We start from the raw sequence: 27,784 nt of genomic DNA, 5'->3' as shown, positions 1-27,784 counted from the left end.
CAGATTCCAGCGTCAGTCGCCCTGGCCGCGGCGCCACACCTCTCCCTCCCAATCCATGTGTCTTCAAAAGAATTTAAAATTGGTGCAAATTTGTCTTCGTTGGCTATAAAGTACTCAGACTCAGTAATCGATGTGTAGTACTCGTCTACACTGTGAGGAGGAACAAAGCAAAGTGCAGTTAGTTTTTTAAGCTCAAACTGTAGTTTGCTGTCAGACGCATAATCCTCAATTGGATTTTACAAAAAAGATCCTTGAATTTGGGTATCCATGTACAATGTGGTTATAGTATTGAGCATTGGTAATTCAAAGTCCATGATGACTTTTCGCGGACTTTTGTTTGGGATTTTAAATTTTAGGACTGACAAAAATTCAGTATATGTTGAGGATTGTTTTTCTGGCAGTAAACTGTACACTAAAGGAACTACTGTGCTGTTAACATAGCCGTGAATAGTGTATATTTGGGTGAAAGGGGTGGGCGTACTTTTAAAGGTACCATCCATCATCCAAACATCACTGTTCTCCAACCAACTTAGATTGCGGGGGTACTAAATATTAAAATAGGCTTTATTGCATTTTCATTGTCATATCATATAAACGGTTCGTTTGCAACTGTAAGAGAAAGTTCACGAGGAATTGTTATGTCTGAAAATGTTTGTGGTGTAATGCGTTTAGGACTAATTGCCTGTTTCTTACGTTGGATTATTCGCAGCAAGTTTGGAATAGAGGGCATACTACTAGCAACATGTTCAGGAATGTTTTGGGATACCTCCCTTAAAATAGCAGCGCACGGGTCATTGGAGTTGCCTGCAATCACTTTCATTTCATTTATAGATTCCCTCACTTCAATTGCAGTTGCAGGGGCAGAGTGGTTATGGTCGGTGCTTCTTAAAACAGAGTCACCTAGAGTAACCGCTCGGCCTCTGCTATAGCTGGAGTAGTATTGGACACACATCCAATTACCCCGTGGCGCCGAATGTCTCTCCTTACAATATATATAACCACTGTGCTTTAGTAGACCGTTTCCTCTGCTGGAGGTGATGTATTTGGCCATCTTCGGATCCGACATTTCCTGTTAAAGAAAAAAAAAAGGGAATCATTTCCAAGACACAAACAGGAACATTACTTGCTGTTTCAAGTCGTAAAAGGTGTACACGGTGAATTTGCTCTGTACACTGGACTCATCGCTTTGTGCACTATCTTGTTTGAATTTTCACAATATACGTTGCTCCTTTGGGCATGTCTTTATTATAAAATGCTTCATAATTGTATAATATTTTAGACCTTCTTAAACTGTAAATAGGTAAAAATGCTATTAATAATTGACAATCATTCGACCTGTTGCTGTAAGGAAGGGTCACCACCCCAAGGCTGTGGATTGAGAATGTAGAGGTGCTGCTATGGCTGAGAGCAGGAGACTTGTACCACTAAATAATACACTGCTGTATGCATACATGTCCATGCTAATAGAATCAATTCATGCAGTCTCCCTCTTGAAATTACCTCTACTTCAAAAGGCGTTTTTAAAAAGATATTTAAATTGTACAAATTGCTTGGGGGTCCCTGGCTTCCAGTAGTGATTCAGTGGGGGGCCTCAGGAGTCAAAAGTTTGGGAACCACTGTTGTAGAGCATTGTGGCTGCTGTGCATTATGTTGAAAACTTATAATAAAAAGTGTTAAGCATCTAGTTAACGTTATACAAACAAAGGCACCATTATATGCAACAGAAAAAGAAGATGACTAATTTATTTGAACATACAACTTGTCTTCTACTTTTTTGGTGCGTGCACTGCTGGCAACTACTCCCTGTTCTCATGCTTGTTTGTTATAATTTTATGGTTCTGGTGGAGCGGGACTTAAAATACGGGGTAGTGGATGTAATGTACCATATAATTATGTGGCACTGAGTGGTATAGGTGTGTCTGTTGCATTGAGTGCAGTGTAATTATGTGGCGTGTAATTATGTGGCAATGAGTGGTATAGGTGTGTGGAATGGTGGTGTAACAAGAGTGAGAGGTGGTGTGCGAATGGGGTTAGAGAAGCAGACAATACAGGGATTCTCTACTGGCAGGATCTTAGGGGGGCTGAAACCGTGCACGAGCTGAAGCTAAGGGGTTAAATACTCCCAGAGCAATACTCCTCACATGCACTGTAGGCAATCGGCCTGGAAAAGCCTTTGGGAGCATTTTTGCAAGCCCCTAATTAATATCTGGCCAAAGCATCGCTAACGCGATGGCTTAGGCGAGCCCTAAAAACAATGATTGGCATTGCGGCAATAACCCTACACATTTCTGTATACAATAGAAATGATTACATACATCAGCACCTACAAAATTTGGCTACAAAAACAATTGGTTCACTCACAAATTATCAATGTAAGCTTCTTTACCTTTTTTGACACTGTGCTCTGGCACTTTGCGCTGACACCCACAAATGTTGCTTGCCTTGAAACTCCCTTTCCTTTGAGACTCTAACAGAAAAATAAAAACATGGGTTTGCGGTGGGCTTATTAGTTGCGTGTTTAAACGGCGAACATCCATCGCAACAAAGTAATCAACAAGGGACAACAGAGAAATGGTAGAATTAAGATGTATTGTGGGCACCATAAAAAAGCAAGTAATAATGGTGAACACCCATTACAACAATTGGCTCTCCTCGCGGTGGCATTACAACGCAAGTTTTACTACGCGGGAACATTGACATAGTATGGCTCTACAACACATCCATCCATCCACCCATCCATCCATCCACCCATCCATCACCGAGCCCCCCACCCATCCATCCATCCACCACCCAGCCCCCATCATCCACCTATGCATCCATCCATCCACCCATCCATCCACCCATCATCCATCCATCCATCCATCCACCCATCCATCCACCACCCAGCCCCCATCCATCCACCACCCAGCCCTCATCCATCCACCACCCAGCCCTCATCCATCCACCCTTCTATCCATCCACCACCCAGCCCCCATGCATCCATCCATCCACCACCCAGCCCCCATGCATCCATCCATCCATCCACCACCCAGACCCCCACCCATCCATCCATCACCCAGACCTCCACCCATCCAGTCCCCCACCCATCCACCCAGCCCCCCACCCATACATCCACGTATCCATCCACCCATCATCCATACATCCACGTATCCATCCACCCATCATTCATCCATCCATCACCCAGCCCCCCATCCATCCACCCACCCATCCACCCATCATCCATCCACCCATCCATCCACCACCCAGCCCCCCACCCACCCATCCATCCACCACCCAGCCCCCCACCCATCCATACACCCACCCATCCATCCAGCCACCCATCCTTCATTCATGCATCCATCCACCCATCCACCCATCCATCCATCCATCATGCACCCACCACCCATCCATCCGCCCAGCCACACATCCACCCATCCATCATGCATCCATCTCGTGAATGAGGAGACACCTAAAATGTAGTAAACACATAAAACACATACAAAGTAGTAAGTGTGGTTTTTGGTGTAGTCCCGGGGAGACGTGATACGAGGCTCGGACCTTGGTTTCCAGCACCAAAGTCGGCAGGGCTTAGCCTCAGACCACATCGTCTCCCCTTATGTGGCCCTGAATTTTCCATATATTAATATATTTTGTGAGCGTTTGTTTTGTATTTTGCAGTGGTGTAGGTAAGGTTAGTGGGGGCCTCGCACGCAGTTTAGAGCAATCCATAGCACTGATCGGGGTGTTTACAATGCTGTGGTTTTGGGTTTAAAATGTAGTAAACACATAAAACACATAAAAAGTAGTAAGTGTATTTATTGGTGTAGTCACGGGGAGACGTGATACGAGGCTCGAACCTTGGTTTCCAGCACCAAAGTCGGCAGTGCTTGTCCTCAGACCACATCGTCTCCCCTTATGTGGTCCTGCTTTTTCAACATAGTAATATATTTTGTGAGTGGTTGTTTTGTATTTTTCAGTGGTGTAGGTAAGGTTAGTGGGGGCCTCGCACACACTTTAGAGCAATCATTAATAATCATAAACCTCCATTAAACAAGAATAGCACTGATCTGGGTGGTTACAATGCTGTGTTTTTGTGTTTGACGGAGAGGGTCACGGGGGCTATCTAGAATGGAATTTTCGGAACATGAAGAAAGTCTACATTTTTATCGGGAACTAGAACACTTTGTGGCATCACACACCGTTTAGAGCAATCATTAATAACCGTAAATATTTTACAGTGGTGTAGGTAAGGTTAGTGGGGGCCTCGCACGCAATTTATAGCAATCATTAATAACCGTAAAGTTCAACCATTTCAAGGCTTAAGTGGGATAGGTTCTAAATCCAAAATCCTCATTCTTTCACACACGTTGGCATCGCTAGTGCAAAGAGCGGGTTTGATGCTCAGCAATTACTTCATGTTACCTACTTGAAATGGCGGAGGTCGGTGCGCAGGAACGTTGCACTCACGTGTGGTCAGCTGGACGATACACTGCGAAATGGATGGTGGCAGGGTGGGTGACTCCTTTTATACCCCCCCAATATGTGTTTAAAACATGTTAAGCGAAGCCTTTTAAAATGACAGGCATTTCTAGTTATACATTTATCAAATGAATTTACCCCCCCTCACCCCCCCCCCCAAAAAAATAACACAAAATAAAAAGAGAAGAATTGGCATCGGAGGGACGGGCAGTGGGTGCCAGGGGTTAGAGGCGGGTTCACGCAGCCGATAACAAACACGGCGTTGTTTTGGCATACGACTTCATGTTCTGGGGGGTAATGTTCTGGCCAATAGAAAACAACGCTATCGCGTTGCAATAGATAGCGATGTAAAAAGAGACGATGTAATGGTGTGCGCGAGGTAATAGACGCGGGGTAAAAGCCCGTGATCTCAATGTGCGCGATGTAACATCATACATCCCTCCTTTGTCTCCAGTGGAGATTCCCCGTGAGCCATGGACCAAATTGGGCTTGGATCTAATGGGTCCTTTTGAGCTGCTGGGACCTTCTGAAAGGTTTGTGATCCTTTTAGTGGATTATTCATCTAAGTGGGTTCCACTAAGTGTATAAGTGCTGTTCACACCAGAGTGGTTCTGGATTTTCTAAAAGATGAATTTTTGAGTGAGGGCGTTCCTAGATTCCTTGTTACAGATAATGGGGTGCAGTTCACCTGACAAGAAATGCCAGAATTCCTGAAGGTTTATGGCATAACTCATCAAAGATCTGCTGTTTATGGGCTACAAGCCAATGGACTTGGGGAACGTATGAATAGAGTGGTTAAAGCTTGCCTAGAAAGGGTTCCTGTTAAGGATCTACTGAGGGACACTTGGTGGGCACACTGTATTGCTTTTAATGGAGTGTTGCAAGTTCCCCATTCCAGACATTGAGGGGCAGAGTTGCCTTGTCCAAACTTAATCCTGGATGGTTGCCCTTGCTTGAGGATGTTGGTTTGGAGAAGGAGGAGGTTGGTGCTAGAATTGAGTCCTACCAAAAAAAGTATAAGGACAGATTTAATCTCAAGAGGTCAGTGAAGGTCTAGGCATGGAATGTTGGGGATTGGGTACTTTTAAAGAAACCTAGGTGGCACATGAAAGGGGTCACCGAGTTCATGTGCCCTTTTGTCATAACCTCCATTAATAAAAATGTGGTGACAGTTAACAATGGTACTACTTGGAGCATGTCACGTCGTGTTAAATTTCGAGGTGATAAACTGTTGCATCCTTCATGTCCTGGTGCTGTTCCTCCAAAATGCAAATTGTCTGAAAGTAATTCTTCTCCGAATTTTCATGCACAAGGTTTCTCTTCCAGATTTCGCCGTTCTCTTGGATACTTCAAAGACTATGTCATGAGTTGAAGCAATGTTTTCTGTTTTCTTATGATACCTTTCTCTTTTCTTATCTTGTCTTCCTCGCTCTCATATACACTTCTATTTTACCCTTTTAGTTTTCTTTTGTTTTTAGTAAAGGGGATGTGTTGTAATGATTCATTGTACTATGTTTACCTGCTCATACCTGTGCATTCTGGTCTCCATGGTAATGTCTCCTGTGAGGCAGACTGGAGAGCTGACAGGTTGGGAGGAACAGTTGGTTGTGCGACTAGAAGTGAATAAACTTCTTTTAAAGACTACCCAGTATGTGGCCTCTTAACATACTTTTAAACAAAATCGTCAGGAAGCGCTCTAAGGGGCCCGCTGGGTAAGCTGTCCATTATCCCGGAAAAAAACAGGAAGACCTTTGCATGCTACTAAGGTGGGCAGGGCTAAACGGGCAAAGCTTCAAAGTGATAACATTTTCATACTATTAATAGTTACAAACAAGAACCATGGAGTCTGCTTTTGCCATGATAACAAAGAACCCACTTGTCACAGTCACATACAGATTGCGCTGCAGTAGATCAATGATGCATTTACCTCCACAAAGCATTTCAGATCTGTTTTCAATAAGGAATTGCAGAGAAAACACACTCTTTCGCTTCGCCAAGCCCAGGAGTTTGCTTCATTTGTCCTTTACAGAAGTGAGGCTTCAACAGGGGCACCTGCTATGTTTATATTTGTAAGTGCCTCCCTTTGAGGTTCTGTGAAATGAGCATTAGGGCCAAAATGGCCTGCCAAAACTTCATGGGGAGAGGGGCCTCGAGGCCCCACTTCCTGGGCTGATTTTGGCCCCAGGAACCCATTGCCCTGAGGCCAGCCCATAATTCAATGGAGGCGGTGGAGGAGCGCGCAGCCCCCACTCCAAGGGGCGATTTCGGCCTCAGGGACCCCATTACCCTGGGCTTGGCCATGTCTCGCTGGGTGCCCAGGAGTCCACCCAGGGCACCTAGTGTGTATGTTGGAGACCGCGAGGGAGAACCTCAAGGCCCCCGCGGCCCAGCCGACTCTCCACCTTCTGTGTGTGAGAGCAAACTTTCATCTGCTACAGGAAACAGTTGAAAACTCTGCTTCCAGCAAGTGGGAGCACTTTGACAGCTCTTGTTTGCTGGGAACGGAATTATGTTTACTCTTGCTTGGCGGGAGCTGTCACAGCTCCAATTAGCACAAGCAACCAACTATGGTGGTGGGCACCCTGGTGTAGTGTAGGTCCTCTATTCCCAATAAGCTCTGCGCATTGGAATAATATATCCTATAGATTTGACGTAGGACTTAGGTCGACTAGGTCTCTATCGAATATATTAGACTTAATTGTGAGTGCCAGGTAGCTCAGAGGTCACTAGAAACTTACTCGAATACACAAGAAGGGATTAGTTTCTGACAACCGCATAAACATGACAACTTTGTTTCCCCAAGAATAAACATATCTTCAGAGTCGTGGAAACAATAGATAGATATTTTACTCAGTCAATCGTGCATGCTTCGTTTCATCAGAGGTGCAGAGAAGACAGAGAGATGGGTGTTTTCAATAAAAGGATTTATTGAACAGTCTTCTTTCTCATGCAAGTAAAGTGAACTGCTACAATCGTAATACTGGCTGCAAAGTATAAAGCGTACAGCAAGAAAAGTATTATAAAATAATACTGTAAAAGTATTGTATGGTTTCTTAACCATAGATAAATACATACATAAATACCAAAGGCTAAAAGTACTCAACTGATGCTTCTATAATACGCCTACCCCATTGTACCTAACCTAAGTCTTGTACGAGGGAAGAAGTAAGTGTGGTGTACCATAGGTCTAGTTTCCTTGCCAAGAATCCATCAAAGATTTCTCTTTAGGGTCTAATCAGTTCCGTACCTTGGTTTCAGAATGAAGGAGGTCTGGTATCTCTCTCTCAGGACTCGATTTCCCAACACCCCGCGAGGGAAGCTTGGAAACACTGGAGCTGGATTCTCGCCGAGGGAAATGCAGCCTCTCGATCAGTGCGTCAGCTGAAGGGTCGGCTTCCTTCGGCACTTTGCTAGAGCAAGTGTAGGCATATTTCTACCTTGAAGGTGCCTAGTTTGACGTAAGGTCAGGGATAATAACGTCATCAAAGAATCCCAAGGGAATGATAGTTCTTTGAAAACTCCATGAATTCTTGGAGAAATCAATATTCAAGCAAGGGGATGTCTCTGACTGCTTAAGCCGATTTCTCCAAGAAATCGTTGTGGCTTTTTGGAACGGGTGGAAGTAGCCATGCCTGTATTTGGACTGCATGGGCTATGTCTAAATATGGGTATGATTTCTATGCCTATGTTAGGGCAATGTGAATTGTAACTCTATAAGGGCATGAATCGGGAAATTACGTTAGGATCCTAAAATGCCACACAACACCCACTCCACTTTATTTTGTTCGATATTACTAAATTCTAAGCATTTAAAACATATCTAAAGCATGACGTGTAAAATAAAACATCCCAAAATACATAAAATGCATTTGAAATGATTGTACACGAAAGATGAGCATTTGTGCTGTACGCATTTTAAAAGCAATGGTGTCATTCAAAGCATGTAATGTGACACTAGAAATGCTATCAGAATGATTCATGAAATGACATTTATGAAATGGTTCTTAAATACAGAAAAAAGGTCGAGACCATTCCATGACAGAATATATAAATTGTTTAGGGTGTGGACAAGGTCAAATATTATCTCTTGGAAGTTTTTCAAAGAATTCTTGTTCTCTAAGAATAGTTCTACTTTAAGCAGATTCATGTGTCCTCAAAAAAAGTTCAATTTTGGGATAAAAATCAAATCGCAGAAAAATAGAGTTCTAAAATTGGAAGTTTTGTTTTGATAAGTGAACGTCGAATGCAGAGTCCCATAGAACGCTGTGTGCTAACTTCAAAAGTAATTCTCGTTGTTTGGAGAAAACATCAAATCTTCTAAGCTGGTAAAGAATTTGTCTACCACAGTAGGTGAAAACTGGACCACTTAGTTAAAAAAAAAAAAAAAAATGTGAAGCATCGCCGTCAGCGTTAGCCGCATTAGCAATGTTCGAAGGAGATGGAGATGGAGATGGTACCTGTGTGCCTGTCGATCCACGTATCTCACCGTCAGCAGATTGCGTCTGTGAGACCTCAATGAATGCCGTCATCAGGATTGGTAGCCGCTGAGGACAACACAATGCATGGGCCATTACTGAACCAAGCAAAGTATCAACATCCGTTGGCAGTGCTGATGGAAGTGTTGGACAGGTGTCCAACACGCATTCTTCTCCACATAGCAGGCATCGTAGAACAGGTAGGTCGGAATGATAGAAACTATGTGGTGTTCAGGTCTCCTAAACGAGCCAGGCCCAGAATCTGTATCATGCGCTCACGACACTTCATTGCCAGGAGAGTGTTCTCTATGGTAATCTGGGTGTCGCTGGTGACCGGACTTGCCATATCGACGCAGAAGGAACAAGAATAATATTCCTGCTACAAGTCCCAGAATGAGAGGTGGGCCGCCGAACACAGAGTGCACGAAGTTTGGAAATATGCAGGGGACTGCTTCAAATGGTGCTAACAGTCCCGAAAAAACTGTCTTAAATACATGTATAATACCACTGGTATCAGACATGTTTAAGATACGACGTAACATTTCTACGAAATGTACAGGACAGTTTGTTGATAAAAGGGCATGTATCTCTGCAGAGGACTTTGCAACTTGTAGTTCATACGTCTCTTGGACGAGGTCAGTGGCACACTTTTTTGTAAAAGAATGGCTTTCATTCTGCTTAAAGTATCAATTCGAATAGAAGAGATGTTCAGTGAAGGCCATAGCGGCGACTCCCCATCTGTCTTAGCTTTAGGAAACATTACTTGCATACAACAAGTGACCCTGGCTGACACAGTTACGAAATAGGCTATTCCTGGCAATATGCCACAGCAGCTGTGATCATTCAACATTATATAGCTTCCGTTAGAAAGCTGCCTAAAAATTAGATCTATCACTGCAGCTGGAGAACCTTGCGGGTGGCAGGATAATTTGGTCGAAAAATCGTCACAGGCTCCATGTAAATTAATACCATGACATAAAAGTGTACGGCTTAGTGCACTTTTGCATTGTGTACCACTAAGAAATACTTCTTTTCCCCCACTCCAACATCTGTGTGTATATGGTAATTCCCAGGTTGACTTATGTATTCTTTACATACACGCCAGCTGGTATATGTTTCAAACAATATTGAAAATGGAAAATTGTGAGAGGCAGGGTGATTATTCTCTGTATTAGCCATTCTGTTGCAGGTTTTTCCAAAACAGTTAATGGTCATTTTTCCAGTTTTCAATGCTCAGCACCGTATAGGCAGCTCCTCTTTGTGCCAAAGTGATTTGTTTATCTGTAAGGTTAAATACAGAAAACAATAACGTGGTATTGATTAGACTCCATTGCACATATCCAGAACGAAGATTTTGCAACGTCCAGCCTAAAAGCATTATAGAACGTAATTGTGACTGTCCATGCTGTAGCGTGAGCAAGTCCTGTGCCATTATGTCAATGGCAGACGATACTATGCTGTCCAAAGAATAAATTCTGGATGATAGTTGTTAACCCATTGTCAACTACAGAGAGAGCTTTCTCTAAATTAATATGATCAATTTCTCGTATTCGTTCTGTAATCTCTGCTTGTGTCGCTTTCCAAGCTTCAATATAAATGGCATATATACCAGCAGATATAAAATGTTTATGACGCCGTTTTGCAGGACCTTGTATGAAGTCCCTTAAATCAACGCCATCTTTAAGTAAAGATAAGTGTTGTTTAACCTCTGTTAGTGTGGACTTTTGGAGCCACTCAAGGCACAGTTTTCCTACACTGTATGTTGTTACTATCCCTGGATGTTGTCTCTGGACATATCTTGGATCTGGCCTAGTTAATGTAAACCCTTGTGTCTTATTTAGGAATCTATCTTGACAGTTGTTTGTGTCTTTGGGCCATATTACCATTTCTTCCAATCAGGATCAGTTCTGTTTTTAAGTAAAATTGTTTTCACGTCGACCCCTCCTTCTGTAGTGTTCTTACTATTAGGTGTAGGTGTAGGTATGGACAGTTTGTTCAAATCTTTGATCTTGGCTAGGCCAAGACAGGACGTCTGTTGCATAGTGTCGTTCAAAAACATTATTTGTTCAGGGATAATGCAGGCTCGAAATAAAGCTTCTATTCCCTGCATTTGCCAGTCTTTTGAGCTCCAGACAGTTTTTGTTTCTATGTTGTCACTCCAAAAGTTAAAACCTAACGAGGACAGCTGGGCATAAAAGGCTGCAGAATAAATTTGCTTAGTATTAGTCAACATACTTTTCATTCCTGTCTTAAAACCTGAGAAGTATGGAAATTTATCATAGAATGTTTTTGAGCTACCCTTTGGTGGCGTTGGACAATGTTCCCATTGATTGAAAGTATAAACATTTCTAGGGTTTGCAGATTTGTGCAAATAATGATGAGCATAGTGATTATAACAGAACATTTGTTCATAATCTGATGAACCTTCTAAGTATTCATGTTTTGTAAATTTTCCAGACATCTCTAAGTCTGACATCATATTATTAACAGTCTCAAAGTCCCAATCATCAGAAAATGTGCTGGGTGAAACAAAGTCACTCAAGGAAACCTTGAATTGATATGGAATCTTCAACAGCTCTGCAGGGCCAAAGATATCATAATCAGTTCTGTCCCATGCTATACCACCAGGTATAGGAACGGCTGTGATGTTCACTGATGTCAAGTGTCTTTGTTCAAAATGAGATGATTTGTGTGGCTTGAGGAGCAAGTTGATGTTTTTACTTGCGGGTCCATTTTACTATATCTTCCATTTATCAGCATTCCCAAACTTAATACAAGAATTAGCCAAAGTAGGAGAAAAAGTATGCCTAGCACAATCCAAAATTTAACCCATGGTGAAACCAGATAGGTTTTTTCAAGTTGCTGAAAAAGTTCTGTTACTTGTTCTATACAAGTTTTATTTGCTGGCGTTGTTTCTGGCTCACTGGGATCCTTGGAAAACATATCAAAGTTAATGAAATAGCCAGAGGCATTTCTGTCAATTGTAGGTATTGCATCAGGATTACTTGAAATCACTGGAGCTACTGGATCCCTTGTCATGTTAGTATAGTCAGATGCTACATCATTGTAGACAGGAGTGTCTTGACAAACTGTTATTTGGATCTCAAGAGGCATAAGTTCCATTGCTTTATTGCCTAATCCTTCTTTTCTCACTGCAGATTCCTCAAAGGTGATGAGACTCTCAATTTGAACCTCTTGGATAGGAGCAAGATTTGGTCTTCTGCTACATCTTTGGAGTCCACTGGGCCTACTACTTATGATTGGCCATATGATGTGGTTTTACCAGGTCAATAGATACAAACCTGTTCTCCTTTCTTCCAACAAGGGGCGGCAGTAACACTGTTCTTGATCCGTGGATTCTAGCACAGGTACTGGTTTTCTGTAAGAAGGCCCAAATTCCTTCTTATCCGCGATTTTTTCTCTGACTAGATCCCCAATCTTTGGAATCCAGGCAGGCCTTGCTGGGGCGGGTGGTTCGCCTTCAGTGGTCGTTTGCTTCTGTAATGTGTTGCTTTGACTTCTCCTTGTTTCATTTAAGTCCTGCAAAACAGCCAAACGTTCTTTGATATCAAAGGGTTTTTGTTCTACCACTGAAGTGTGACGATCAAGGTCCTGGAAAAGCATTCTAGTACCAAAAAGTATTTCGTACGGAGTGATTCCACCCAGAGAATTTCTTGGCAGATTATTTAGACTACTTTGGACACTTATTAGATGTTTGACCCACCCGTCACCCGAGCCTAATACCCTAGCTGTTATAGATTGCTTTATGTCCCGTTTTTTTCTTTCCACTACAGAATTTCCCTCAGAATGGAATGGACTCGAATACCGCAATGCCACGCCCAGATTGGCCATGGCCTCCTTTGAGCTTTGGAGCTAAACGCAGGACCCTGGTCAGAATGTAGCGTGCCGTCTGCGTATGTGCCGATAAAGACTCGCAAATCTTTTAAAACAGTTCGGGCGTCAGCCGAGCACTGAGGCCACATCCAAATGAATCTTGAGCATGGATCCACTGCAACCATGATATATTTGTAGTTACCATCCATCTGTAAGGGACCACAGTGGTCCAGGTAAACGCACGCTAATGGTTTATCTGAAATTAAAAGGGGCCTCTGCGCCAGGCGTTTCACTGTTGAAACCTTCATTAGGCAGATTTCCTATTCCAAAACATAGTTTCTGGTTTGTTTCCTCATGCGTGGCCACCAGTATCTTTGTTTTAATAACGACACTATGGCGGAAACACCTGCGTGCGCAGAGGCGAGTCCTTCATGTGCTTCTAAGATTAGTCCTAATCTATGTTCCATGTTTGGAATTACTCTATCCCCTACTCCAGGGATTCGAGCAAAAGGAACATTATTTTCATCAGTTATATATGATATTTGAGTGGAAAGCCTTTTGGTAACGTTTTACAGCTGTCTTTGTTGGAAGCGGCGACAGCCTGCATTATTTCGCTGTCTATTTTTGTTTTTGAACGAGTTATTGCAGCTACGGAAGCCGTTTGCACAGCTCCCTTCGCGGCTTCATCAGCCAATTATTTCCCTGCAACGTGAACACCATCACGCTGATGACTCAGTGTATGGATCACATGAGTCTTTTGTAGTTCTTTCTGTAATTGAACTACTTGTTCCCAAAACAACTTATGCTTGAGTGTGCCCCCTTTTGCATCTTTGAAACAGTTTTGAATCCAGTTCTGCAAGTATTCATTGTAAGATTGAACGCAGTAATAGCAATCGCACACTATGAGTGTGGGAAATTCGTGATCTGTATTTTCAAGTGCCATCTTGAATGCCTGTAGTTGAGCTCGCAAAGCTGTACAATCTCCGAGAGATTGCGTTTTTGTGATCATAGGTTCGGAATTTACCATCGTGCCAGCGAACTTTAACTATGGCGCACGCAGCACCATAAGCTTGTTTACCCCCAATTGCGGGCTGTGCTGATCCGTCTGTATAAATTATACATTCGTACTGTCCTAGAGGCAGAATCTCAGTGGGCAGAGGACATTATTGTTTGTATTGTAGAAATTCTTGTGTTTTCAAGTAGGGGTCAAAAACGTATTCAATGTCTGTTACAGCAAGAGAGTTAACCCATTGTATCCATTTTGGATGTAAAGCCTTTGCATTCGGAATGCTTACTTTTGTCACTGCCTCTAAGGCAGGTACAGGAGTAATGACTATTATGCGTTTACCCTGTGTGAGGGCTCTCTCTTTTGCTACTGCAGTTTGAACCGCTGTCAGAATTTTTTCTGTTGAAATGAATTTCATTTCAGCTTGTGTGTATAAGTGTGATTTATAACCAATTGGTACTTTTTCACCTTCATTAAAGGTTAAGTAAGTGAATTCGCATCTTCCTGGGATTATACTGACTACAAGATTGCGTACGTTTACACATGTTTGTAAATGTGTTGTTGCTAACATGTCTGTTTGCACTGAACGCAAAATTTCTGTATGTTTTTTAGTCCAATTAGTTGTTTTAAAATCAGGTTTGATTAATTAGTAGAGAGGTTTAACCCTTTCCGCGTAGTTTAGAATGTATGTTCTTCCGAAATTCAGGACACCTAGAATTGACTGTGAGTTTTTCAGCGTTTTTGGAGGTTGGAGCAGCGCAGACTTTTCTAAAAAGTTGGCTGCCAGGCTTTTGCCTTTACTTGATAACTCGTATCCTAGAAAAAGGACGTTGAGGTGGGCAATTCTTGATTTTTTAAAGTTGAATTTGTACCCTTCAGAGGCGAATCCAAGTGTAATGGTATCCACTCCGTTCAAGTGCCTGTCCAAGTCATCGTCTGTTAGATAGATGTCATCGCCATAGGATAATGCCTCATCATCATACGTTGGTAGTAACTCTGTTACTCTGGCTGAAAATAACCCCGGACTATTCTTATATCCCTGGGGGAGGCAACAGAAGTGACATTGTATCCCCATAATTGAGAAAGCGGTCAAGTACCTGCTTTCAGGTGCAATATTTTGACAGAAGAAACCGTTAAAAATATCTAATGTTGTTTTATATTTTTTACGCACAATATTATTCATTAGTGCTGCACTGTGTGCATTTTGTACTGCAAAGGTTTTGCAACAGGAGTTTAATTGTCTGTAGTCCAAAACTAGACGATATGTATTGTCTGGTTTGGAGACAGGAAACAAAGGATTGTTCATTGATGAGGTGCATGTTTCAATCACCCCTTGGTATTCAAGTTGATCTAATTTCTCCCTGACCATTTTTTTTAGCTTCTTGCTTAACTGGATACTGCCTCTGTGCAGTTGGTTGAGTTTTTAACTGGATTTTATGGTGAGGAGAATCCTCATCCCATCCTACATGATTTTTATATAATGCTGGAGCCTGGGCGACAGCCCATTTTCTGGCGTAGGTGGATTTTAAGTGAATTGGAATATGATTCGAGAAGGCTGGCATAATGATGTCTTCGCCATGTGAGCACTCCCTTACAAATTTTGGTGGCCAGTCTTTTCCAGCTAGAAGAATGTCATAACCCTTAGAGAGCTTCTTCCAAAAGAGGGCTCTTATTTTCCTAGTTATGTCCCCCTCCATCCGGAGTGTTACTTCATATAACTTATGGGGTACACTAACCCTGGTATCGGCAGTTTTAACTTGGATGTACTCATTCAAGTCCACTGTCTCCAGATGATCCATCAAGATCTTGCGAGCTATGGTGACCTCTGCTGCGCTGTCCAGCATTGTTTGGGCCCGGTCTCGAGTTGTGTCCTCAAGATCCTCGGCATGTCTGATTTTTAGACCTGCTACCTTCTTTTTGATGAATTGTGTTTTCTTATTTTTTGGAACGTGCTGATTGTGTTTGGACTTCATGCGTTCATCCTTGTGTCCTGACGGTCCTCTTCTTTCCGATTTCTGTGAGGAAGTCTGAAAGGTACGAGAGGAACGTGTATCAGTATCTTGATATCTATCAGGTTTTTTCAAATTATCCCTGTTCCTGAAGTTATACCTCTTTTCAGAGGGCTCCTTTTGAGGAGACCTTCCTCAGGACTGAGACGCTTCTCGTTAGAAGTTTGTTTAGTATTCTCCCACTTCTTTTTAGGAGTAGTGAGAGTGTTTACATAAAGACCTTTTCAGGACTTTCTGTTAGTTGGGGCTTGACTGGTTTCCCACCCAAACTATCTCTACCTAGATCTTCATAGGATTTTTCAATTATTCTGGCCAGTTCATATGGTTGCTCAGTTATATCAAATGCTCTTAATTTTTGGTGGATCACCACGGATGCTGCCTCACCTTTAATATTAGCTAATGTTATAGCTGAGACCTGCTTGGAATCTCTCAGTAATTTCATACCCAGATTCAAAGCAGGCTCTGCCCCGTATTCATTTTGAATCTGTTTCAGGACGTCTGGTATAACCGCCATGGACAAAACACCATGTGTTTTTGTGTAGATTGCAGCAAAGACTGTACCCCAAGTGTCGCAGTCCTCCAGGTGTGGTGCGATCCCCATTGGTAAACAGATTGTTAGAATCCTGTGTTTCTCATGAGGGGTAGTATCTAGAAATACTGCCTCGATTTGAGTACTTTTTTGAGCTATCCAGAATAGAATTTGTTCCCGTTTTGCGGGCAATTTACCAATGACTGATTGTATAGTCTATGGTGTGAGTTTATTTGTGTTCCCCTGGTGAGGGGTTTGTTGTGGAATCCTTATAGGATGTTGGGCTGTTAGAGTCCGCATGACCTATTGAACCAATTGTCTATGTATTTTAATTAGTTGTTTTAGTTGAACTAATAGTTCCGCACCTGACATTTTTTCAATGGCAGGGTGTGATGTATAGCTGGCTAATACCGGCCATGTTGCTCCTGGTCTACCTAGTGGACCGAGCCTGGTAATGTGATTTTGATGTTGTAGGGCGCCTTTAAACCAGAGTGCATGCTCTTGGTAAGTTAGTGGAATTTCAACGTCCACATGCAATACTGCGTTTGCTTCAGGGAAGAACATCCATGAATAGAATACCTCTGTCTGTCGATATTCATGTGCCTCTATGACAAAAATGACCCTACCACCTCTTGGTAATAGGCCATTTGTTATAAGCTTTATAGGGATGGTTTTCCTTAAGTTTTCCGTGATGATCATAGCATCCGGGTCGGTTTCTTGGAAACCTGTAATGTTAAGACCTGGTTGGGCTGTAGTTGCTGCAGCTCCCCCGTTCTCTTCGTCATTCATTTTGTTGACTGAAAGTTTGCATTGCAAGTTTCAAGGAAACAAAGATAAGGTGCACAATATTTTGGTACACTGTATCCTTCAACGTTGAATCAAACCAAAAACTAATACATAGGATTTTCGTCCTACTCAGTTATGGCGGATATTTTATCCTTTTACCCACTCCAGACGTCTATTGGAGTATTTTTAAGGGTAAAAAGGGGTCTCTGTGAAAAGCACGACTTAGTTACTCTAGTCGCTAGCGTTAAATTAGTGCCTTACCAAACGTTGGCCGCCATGTAGTGTAGTTCCTATATTCTCAATAGGCTCTGCGCATTGGAATAATATATCCTATAGATTTGACATAGGACTTAGGTCGACTAGGTCTCCATCAAATATATTAGACTTAATTGTGAGTGCCAGCTAGCTCAGAGGTCACTAGAAACTTTCTTGAATACACAACACAGGATTAGTTTCTGACAACCGCATAAACATGACAACTTTATTTCCCCAAGAATAAACGTATCTTCAGAGTCGCAGAAACAATAGATAGATATTTTACTCAGTCAATCGTGCATGCTTCGTTTTATCAGAGGTGCAGAGAAGATAGAGAGACGGGCGTTTTCAATAAAAGGATTTATTGAACAGTCTTCTTTCTCATGCAAGTAAAGTGAACTGCTACAATCGTAATACTGGCTGCAAAGTATAATGCGTACAGCAAGAAAAGTACTATGAAATAATACTGTAAAATCATTTTATGGTTTCTAAACCATAGATAAATACATGCATAAATAACAAAGGCTAAAAGTACTCAACTGGTGTTTCTACAATACGCCTACCCCAATGTACCTAACCTAAGTCTAGTACGATGGAAGAAGTAAGTGTGGTGCAGCATAAGTTTAGTTTCTTTGCCAAGAATCTATCCAAGATTTCTCTTTAGGGTCTTATCAGCTCCGTACCTTGGTTTTAGAATGAAGGAGGTCTGGTATCTCTGTCTCAGGACTCGATTTCCCAACACCCCGCAAGGGGAGCTTGGAAACACGGGATCTGGATTCTCGCCGAGAGAAATGCAGCCTCTCGATCAGGGCGTCAGCTGCAGGGTCGGCTTCCTTCAGCACTTGCTGTTGTGAGCTGCGTTGAGGAAGTTGATAGTCGATCTGCTACGAACCACTGTGTCTTTGCTAGAGCAAGTGTAGGCATATTTATACCTTGAAGGTGCCTAGTTTGACGTCAAGTCGGGCATAATAATGTCATCAAAGAACCCCAAGGGAATGGTTGTTCTTTGAAAACTCCATGAATTCTTGAACAAATCAATATTCAAGCAAGGGGATGTCACTGACTGCATAAGCTGATTTTTCCAAGAAATTGTTGTAGCTTTTTGGAACGGGTGGAAGTAGCCAAGCTTGTTTTTGGACTGCATGGGCTATGTCTAAATATGGGTATGATTTCTATGCCTATATTAGGGCAATGTGAATTGTACCTATATAAGGGCATGAATCTGGAAATTTCGCTCGGATCCTAAAACGCCATACAACACTGGGACATAGCAGGAGCCGTCCCTGGGAGGTGAGGATTGTGCAGTCCGGCTCCCTTAAATAGTTTGGGCCGACCCTGCAGAGGTGGTTGTCCCCCGGGTCATATATTTATTCTTCTCTCCGGCCTTTCTTCCTCTGTGTCCCTTACTCTCTTCCTCGCTTTCCCACCTGCTTTTTCAGTTTCCCTATCAATCTTACATACCTAGACTCACTCACTCCCTCTTTCTCTCTGCACCCTCCTACTCCTACCTTTCTATTTCATTTTATCTGTCTCCATCTTCTCCTTCCCCTTGTTATTGGATAACAAGCATGCAAGGTCAGTAAGAGTGAGATTGTTCATGGCTTGGTGGAGGTGAGAGTAAAGGAAATTTTCCAGAGCTTACAAAAAATCTTGTGCAGTAAATTGGAAATTGATGTAAGTCAAAATATCCTTGCGGTACCCTACCTTTTTGCTAGCTTGGCTACAATTGGTGCTTAAAGTCTGCTGGAGGTGACTGGAATCAAAGACTCAACCAAACACAACTGGCATGCTTTGGCAAAGCTAGTAGGTGTGGCTTTAATGTGCTAACTCATGCAAGCCACTAAATTGTTCAAAGTATTTGTAAGTAGGCTAAAAGCTAGCAGAAAATATTTGATGAGAAAAGTGGACAGAAACTCATTATACATTGAATATCACACTAGGGAACACAGCCGAGTCTCACCCAGTCTTGCTCAGTCTTGCTATCAACTCATTAAAATGTGGTATAGTGAGAAAGTTATAGGCCTTGAAACAAGCGATCTGCTTTGAAGTTTCCAACTTAACCAAATTATGTAACGTTGGGATAATACTTTTTCCCTATGACTGTACTCTTATCTGACATTATGTGACAATTTCAAAACAGGCTTAAAAAGAGCAGCAGGCCACATTCCAAGGACAGTACCAAGCACATTTTTTATTTCATACAAGTTCACGAACGCATCCTATTTTCTGAAATGAATGGTAAATAGTTGTTAGGTCGTGCACAGGTCTTCAATTAGGCATCCTACTGAGTCAGCCCTTGCACTTTCATGCCTGTTATGATTCCAAGTTGGTTATGATTCCAAGCCCGTACCTGACCCTTCTTGTCTTTAGTAAGGAGTCATCTACATTAGCTGGATCTGTGTACACTCACTAGTTTACAGTGAATCTAAGCCAAGCACCCACACAAGCCTGCCTAACCTAGGACTGCACTTCCTTTCTAGCATTGCTGGGTTGTGCACTTGTAGCAATGGAGAGCGATTATTTATTTTGACACATAGAACGATCACTCTCATAGGTACCACATTCTCTAATTTATGGGAGATGGTGGACCTAGTAAGTTTTTAATTCCTTTAATTAGCATACTGCTGGTTTACTTTTTTTATTTCTCCTCTCTCAAAGTCGAAGTCCCAAACTATGGACAGCAATTTAGCTATTCTAATGTCTTATAGAGTTCGATTGTTCCGTTATGTTACTTGATGTGGGCATCTTTGGTACACTGCATTACTTGATTAGCTAGAGAGGTGCCTTTCTTAATCTGTATACATTTCTTTTGAAGGGTAAAATTTGTTTGGTGGTTTCCAGCCCATGGCAAAGGTGATCGGTGCTTTTTGAAATACAGAAGTCGCAAATCACACATGGCCGCCCTTGGAAAGCCGTCATATCATTCTAAGCAGTCATCTCCGAAACTAGTCCTGGGTATCGAAACTAGTTGCGATGACACGGGGGCTGCGGTTGTGGATGAAACTGGCAAAATCTTGGGAGAAGCTCTACATTCGCAAATGGAAGTTCATCTAAAGTAAGTTGGTCCTAGTCTTTTATTACTTTCCAATACGATGAAGGTGTAGACACTGCTATGATTATTGCTACTAGTCAGTTTACGAGGTGCAAATGTTGGTTTTGATAATAAAACCTCACAAGATAAATATGTGTAATGTAAAAAGGTAAAAACGATACCTGTTATTTGGTTTTTAGTTCTGCCTCATTTATATGTCCCCATCAGAAATTAGGACCAGATTACGAGTTTGACGGTGCCCGCCAACTCCGCGTGAAGACTGCCCGCATATAATTATTTTATTGTCATTGGTGGGCATTTCCTTTGCTGTTCCCATGGCGCTGCTAGGCACCGCAATGGGAACATCAAAAGAAGTTCAGCTTCAAGTCGACAACCCTCAATATTAGTGGGGAGCGGCGTCCAATTATCAGGGGTATAGGTGTGTTGGATAGGGATTGGGAGATTCCCACTAGTGTTATTACAGACACCCCTTGCAGCCTACGTCGTACCCTTTGTTTTGTATGCAAGGTAGGGGGGTTTAATCTTCTCTCGTCACTTATTCTGGGCAGTAAGTCCAGGGTTACAGTGGTGTTTCCCAGGTCATCTTGAAACCGTCTCGTCTTTTTGGTCCCATGGTGATCCAACCACCTCGTCCTCTGGTGGCTAGTTGCTCTCCCTCTTTTCCTCTCTGGGGCCACTATCCCGGCGATCCCATCTTATCAGCACCTGGGTCCATAAATCTGCAAAAAGGCGAGCCTGTACCCCTCTGGCCTCTTCTCTGACCAATGCCCTCTCCTCAGCCCTCGCCCATTGGGTGACATCCTCCCTCCAAGTCTGGACCCTGGGACCCACTGCCGAATTCCAGGTCATATCTATTCGCCTTTTAGCTAACACGAGTGCCAAATCTATAAACCGTGTTCCAAGTATTCACGAGGTCGGCCTCGGGATTATCCCCTGAACATACGCCGCTAGGGAATAAGGGGGGACGGTCTCCAGGGCCGCAAAAATTCCCTTCCAATAAGGTCGCAGTTTGGGGCAGTGCCACACCATGGGGCCGATTAGGATGGAGGAATTTCCGCCTCCTCCGGGCCGGTGGAAGCCACCTCCGGCCCGGAGGAGGCGGAAAATCCTCTGCGGAGTCACCAAAGACCCACCGCCGCATTACGATGGCTGGTGGGTCTTGGTTTCTGTCCGCTGCTTTTCCGCCGCGGTCGGATTACAACCGCGGCGGAAAAGCTCTCATTTGGCTGGCAGTGTCTATCAGACACCGCCAGCCAAATTAGGATGCATTTTTAAACATGCTTTTCCGCGGCGGTTTTTCCGCCGTGGAAAAGCATGTGTACTTTTGATTTTGGGCGCCCGTTGCGGGCCCCCAGGGTGTAGGCGGGTGGGGGGTGCACATGGGGGGTACCTATGGTACCCCCCAGTATTTACATGCACAAAGCGGCAGGCACCGCGCGGTGCCTGCCGCTTTGTGCATGTAAATGTAAAACATGCACTTTTAACATTGCGGCGGGTGCTGCTTGAAGCAGCACCCGCCGCAATGTTAAATATCCAGGATGTGACCGCCAGGGTGGCGGTCACATCCTAATTTGCACGGAGGGACCGCCGCAGCCCATGCGGACGGTCCCTCCACCTCTGGGATGGCGGACGGACGCAAGTCCGTCCGCCATCCTAATCGGCCCCCATGTGTGCATCGAAGTGTATGCAAACCACACATGGTTTCTTGACGCCTAATTCAAAAGCATGTTACCAGTGCCTTACAGAAAAGATGCATTTTAATACCCTTCCTAAAGACTGGAAAACATTTAATTTGTCTTAACTGTAGAGGAAGTTGGTTCCAGAGTTTAACCCCCAAGGACCATGAAGGAATGAGTCCCTTGCAGAAGTGTGTATGATTCTGGAGGTATGCACCAGAAGCTGTGATTCTGGTATAAGAGAGTATATATTTATGAAACATCTGAGAGAGATAATGGTTGATGTGGTCGAAGGCTCTGTTCATTAAACAAAGTGTTAAAATTGTTAAATTGTATCCTTTGTTCACTTGTAAGCCAGTGAAGATGTCTTATTGGAGAGACATGATCACATTTCCTAAGATGAGAAATGCTTCTAACAGATGCGTTGTGGACTTTCTGTAGTTTCTCTCTTCAACTTTGAAATAATCACACTAACACAATAGAAAGGATAATGTTTGTACAAAATGAAAAACATGCTCAAAATAAAACAAGCAGTGACAAAACCTTTGGTTTGGGCTTTTGTATAGTGCATGCACTCAGACACACAACATCGACATACATAATGAAATTGATGACTAAAAATGCACATATGCTGATTTGTCCCTAGACACAGAGTCCTTTGATACCAAACCTTGGGTGTCTTGTTACAAGAGGAAGCAGGAAAGGAAAATAAAATAAACTGCAGGAGAGGGAAGGGGGGTGCAGAAGAGGGCAGGAGGTTTAGGAAGCCAGAAGGCAAACATTCTGCATAAATGTGGGCCAATGGAGAGTTATAAATCGTATACTGTTGGAGAGCTACCAGAGCAGGCCTGGGAGGGCCCGATTACTCTGTCCAGAAACACACCGAAAGCAAACATACAGCTCTGCACGACACAGTGTTATTAACGGTATTGGAAACTGAGAACACCGACCTGAATGTTCTCTGAAGAGGTCTCACAAATATGCCGTAAAAATACTGTTGCGTCCCTTCTAAGAAACAACCTCTAAACCCAGAGTGCCTGCTTTCACTCAAGAGGGGAGACACGAGAATTGGACAATTCTGAGCGCGACAATTAGGTTACTCACAATCAGACTTTCCTACTTCTTAACTCAGTTCTCCTCTCAAGAATATGATATTTGGGTGAGTAATCTGTAAGACAAGAAAGTGAATCCCCTTAACATTTATAATTCAAGAATTATCTCATTTCAAAACTTCCTCTCTGCCTCCCTTCTCTTCCTTGGAAATTAGTTGTCTTCCCTCCTCTGCCAATGTCAAACCTGCCCTTATTTCAGTCATAGTTTACCATGGAAGACTATTCATAAGCATTCTTGGCTATAAATGTAGGAAACATTAATTTATGATACTGTTAGTTCCTTTTATATGGAATACTTTGATTAGTATATGCTCTATTCTCCTGCATGTGTTCAGTTTGAATAACTGAGTAGGGTTTTCTAGGATTGAATTTCGTGACCATCACTGGCTTTTTTTTCAGATAGAAGGTAGAAGAGAGACTAACTCTCGCACCTAACCCCAATTGAAGAGAACGCTCCCTCGCTTGGAATTTGTTTTGAACCATGCCGGTTCGTATTTAAGGGATAATTCTTGGAGTGTGGCTTACTCTCTTCAGAGAACTGAATGGAGCACAACCCTGCACTGCCGTTCAGTGTTTGCTGAGCAATGACAGTATGGTGCACACCAGTGTGAGACGTATCACACTAACGGTAACCCACTTTCATTTGATTATTCAACATTGCGCTGGCTTTCATGGAGAGAGTCTTTCCGCGCTGACAGTTACTTTGCTTCTTGAGTTGGGTTTCGCTGCTATTGACTGCGCTGCCAACAAGCTGCTGCCATATTGCTTGCTAGTCCGAGAGTGCCTTGCTCCCAGGAGAGAGGAGCCTGCTGCCATTTCGCTTTAAAAAGTGCTAACACCTACGACAGCACGGGACGCGCTGCCAACAAACTGCTGCCACATCGCCTGACAGGGGAGCTCCAAGTCCCAGAGTGCCTTGCTCCCAGGGGAGAGGAGCCTGCTGCCATTGCGCTTTGAAAAGCACCTACACCTACTGCAGCGCGAGACGTGCTGCCAACAAACTGCTGCCACGTCACCTGCTAGGGGGATACCAAATCCCAGAGTGCCTTGCTCCTAGGAGGGAGGAGCCTGTTGCCATCACGCTTTAAAAAGCGCTTACTCCTACCGAAGTGCGTGCCGCGCCTTGGTGAAGCCAGAGACAAGGGCGGGCCCGTCCATGCTCGTCATTGGCAGGAAGAGGCAGGGCAGGGTCATCTGACTTTTGTGCTGCGAGGTAGAACTACACGCAATTGAATAAGCACCGCTGCAATCTGCAAGCCGTGAATGGAATGGCTAGGTTCTCAGGACTTCAGGGTCCCGCAACCACTCAGGGCCGCTGACGGCGCTGGGCCATACTATGCGCCTGTCCGAGGCCACGCAGTGGCCATAAGGAGGGCGGGCTCCTAGTCACGGAGGGCTGTCCCGCCCCCGCATGACGCAGTGATTCCTCACCTGAGGCAGTCTCCCCTGGTTGGTGGAGACTGGTAAGTGATGCACGTCCGGGGCGGCTGGGAGGAGCCGTCGGGAGTATTTTAGACCTCTGCCCCACTGGGGAGGCCTCTTTGCCGCTCCGGACGTCGCAGTTCCATGTTGGGACACTCTTTTCGATCGCTCGTCCCGGTCTTGTGTTCGGCCTCCGTTTGCGGGCTGCGCCGTCCGCCCTCTCCCCCCGCTGTGCTGCTGTGCGCTCATTGCGGGTCGATGTGGTGTATCTTCACCCGACAGGTACGTGTGCCCCTCTCCTGCATCCCCCCCCCCCGCCCTGTTGCAGGTATTGTTCCAGGTCGATCGGGGCCCTGTGGTGGATACCACGGGGGGGGAGTTTGAGATGGCCACTGACGAGAATATCGAGTTTGTTTTAGTGATTGGCGGCACTGCGTTACAGGGGTCTCGGGCGAGGGGTGGTGCAGCCTGCTTCGGGGTCGCGGTAGTGTGCAACGTGGCCGGGCAGACGGAGATCGTTAGATAAGATTGCCACGTGGCAGGGCGGGCGGAGGCCATTTAGCTTGTAGTTGGCCCTTAGGGTGTCCGTCGGTTAAAAGGATCTGCCGGCTGCTCTCCCGCAGTGGTCTTGAAAGCGTCTTGAGCCAGCGATTAGCAGGCCATGCACCAAAGCTCATGTAGCTACGTTTGTAGATTTTAGAGTAGGAAGCATGTGGTCCGAGGTCCGATTCCCAGTTGTCCAGTAATTAGGGACATGTGAGCAAGTATTGTTCCGGGCTTGTAGGCCAGAAATCCATGAAGCATAGGCGGTGCTCAGCGAGCAGGGAAAGATAATTGGTAAGCGGAGCTGGCATTATCTTTTATCTATTGGGAATGCTTGGACAGGTATAATGTGATGTACGTTCCCTCGGCCGGCCGCATTTACCTATCTGTCATGTTTGATTAACGTATATGTAACCCGGGTAACATTTAAGCACGTTTGTTTATTTCTTTATTGCTCAATCGTTGGGGGGTGCCGTGCTTCTTTAACTTGCATAGTGCCCTGATGCACAGCCCCCCCAGCGGTACGTCCCTCGGCTGGTCGGATTATTGCCTAGCTTGGTTACGATTAATTAAGGAAAATGTAACCTCGTAGCAATGCGCACGTTTATTAGGCTTGGTTTATATCGGGGGGGCGGCTGCCGTGCTTTCATGACTTGCTAAGCGCACAGATACCAGTTTCCCTATGTGTGGCCCGAGATCGCTCTCTCTTCCGCTTTCGTTACTCCCGAGGTCCTCGGACGCTCCGCGAACTGATTCTCTCGGTCCTTGTTCGTACATTCTGTTGTTTTGGTTGGTGTACACAGTATATAGACATGTGAGCCTCAGTCGTGTTTAGTTAGAAGGCTGTCTGTCGCCCAGTCGGTCACCAAAACGCTTGGCACTGAGGCTGTTTTGCGATGCCCTTGGGGCGTGGGCGGAACCCCCACCGTCCCCCAGCCAAGGTCAGAGATGTTTAGCGGTAATGGGTGCAACTGGGCTAGCGCCCGGGGTGGGCGGGCAACCTGTGTCGTTTGGTGCGGTGGTGTCCCCTTAGCCATTTCCCAGCATTTGCAGTGCACGTAGGCTATGGCGATCGGGGGGCGGCGTTCTGGTTTGCCTTTATTGCTTACTTCCGGTCATGGGAGCTAGGTATTGGGTCCCTCGCCCCCCCCCCCCCCCTCTGTTACCCAGAAGGCGGGTTAGGTTACGTCGGGCCCACATGTATGTTCGGGGTTATTAGATAACTGCGCGAGGGTGCAGCCCACCACGCGTGTGCATGTATGGTGCGACCGTAATTTCGAGGGGAGCACAGTATCATTGGGCCTAGTATCTCTAGGATCAATACTATCGTTAGCATGCCAACGCTTCTTTGCATCTGCAGTGTTGGGGTGTATGGTGAGTTCACCCTGGGCAACATGCTCGATAATTTCAGCATATTATCGCTTGTTTTGATGTCATGTGTGTAGTATCAGGTCGCTAAGCTTGTGCGGGGCTGCAGTGTAGTTATAGGGCAGCTCTATCACGCCAGGCGTAGGTGGGAGGCCGCTGTGCTATTTCTTGATCCAAGGCTTCTGTGCAACGCTGGGCTAGGGGCTCGGCGAAGCTCCGGTGGTTGACCTCGTGGCCTCGTGGGAGCGCAGCCGCAGCGGGTTCGTCTCGGATTGGGGGCCACTTGTTGGGTTTAAATCCTCCCTCATGTCGGAACATTTCGAGGTGATATGCCTGGTATGTGGCGTAAGGATTGCTCAAGGATGCTTCTACCCTGTGCCCGCGAGGGGACTTTAGGGACCCGGGTGCGTGCCGCGGCGTGGGTCTGACTCAGCTCGGGGATGCTTCCATCCTGCGCCCGAGAGGGGTTTTATGGGTCCCGGGTTTTGAGCCTCGGCGATGCTCCCGAACTTCCTGAGATTTGTACGCGATGCATTTCTTCCGTGTCAAAATGTACGCGCCATGTAATACAAACTGGAACTAGGTATTGTGCCGCGTTGCCTAAGCCGCGCCTCGCTCGTGCCATTAGATACCGGAAAATAATTTCTTTTCTTGCTAGTTGGATAAGCTCAGTGTGTTTCCGCTTTTGTAACAGATACTTTTGTTACTTCAATTTATAGATTACAATCCTAATGTAGTACTGTGAGCTATTAAATGTCATCACAGATTTGCCTGCGAACTGCAAGTTATAGGATTGGAGCCTTATGTTTTCACCAGTCTCATTATCCTAATGTTCCAAAAAGCGTTTGTTTGGTTAGGAATGCACTATTATTAGTAATGCCAATTCCAACCAGTGTTGTATGTTCAGGGTCTGGAGTTTGTGCTTTCCATAAACACTCTAAAGATCTACTGTCTACTGCTATGGATGCATTTCATTACCACACCTTGTTTCCTGACTGACTTATGTAACTTAGAGTATAAGAACTCAAGGATGCCAGGTTTTGCTAGCAAAAGCTGCCCAGGGAATATTTCGGATGTGAGCTAACTGCCCACCTGGTATTGCTGCTCCCGGAAGCAGACCCCCTGGTGCCAGAGTTCGCAGTACCAGTAGAGTCCTAAATGATACCCTAACAGGCAACGACAAGTTCTTGCAGAGGTCTTAATCGGATATATCACGCGACCCAATTATTGATAGAAGAGGACTATAGTGGATAGGTGGC

The 27,784-nt window shown here is 44.5% G+C and overlaps 1 protein-coding gene across 6 annotated transcripts in view; it reads left to right on the top strand.

The window, feature by feature from the left end:
• The window catches only part of OSGEPL1 (O-sialoglycoprotein endopeptidase like 1), a 429,995-nt gene that overhangs the window by 204,216 nt on the left and 197,995 nt on the right, over positions 1-27,784 (top strand). For all 6 annotated transcript variants that reach the window (XR_013609033.1, XR_013609031.1, XR_013609032.1 and 3 more), the window contains one exon: positions 20,168-20,407. Coding sequence is in view for 3 of the 6 variants with exons in the window: in XM_078683695.1 (XP_078539821.1) it covers positions 20,168-20,407 (240 nt within the window). In the remaining 3 variants the exon portion in view is untranslated. The remainder of the gene's footprint in view (positions 1-20,167; positions 20,408-27,784) is intronic.

This window comes from Lissotriton helveticus, chromosome 3_1 (genome assembly GCF_964261635.1).
Source record: "Lissotriton helveticus chromosome 3_1, aLisHel1.1, whole genome shotgun sequence".
Classification (NCBI taxonomy): domain Eukaryota; kingdom Metazoa; phylum Chordata; class Amphibia; order Caudata; family Salamandridae; genus Lissotriton; species Lissotriton helveticus.
Note: the sequence above shows the minus strand (reverse complement) of the source record. Positions and strands in the feature narration are given on the sequence as shown.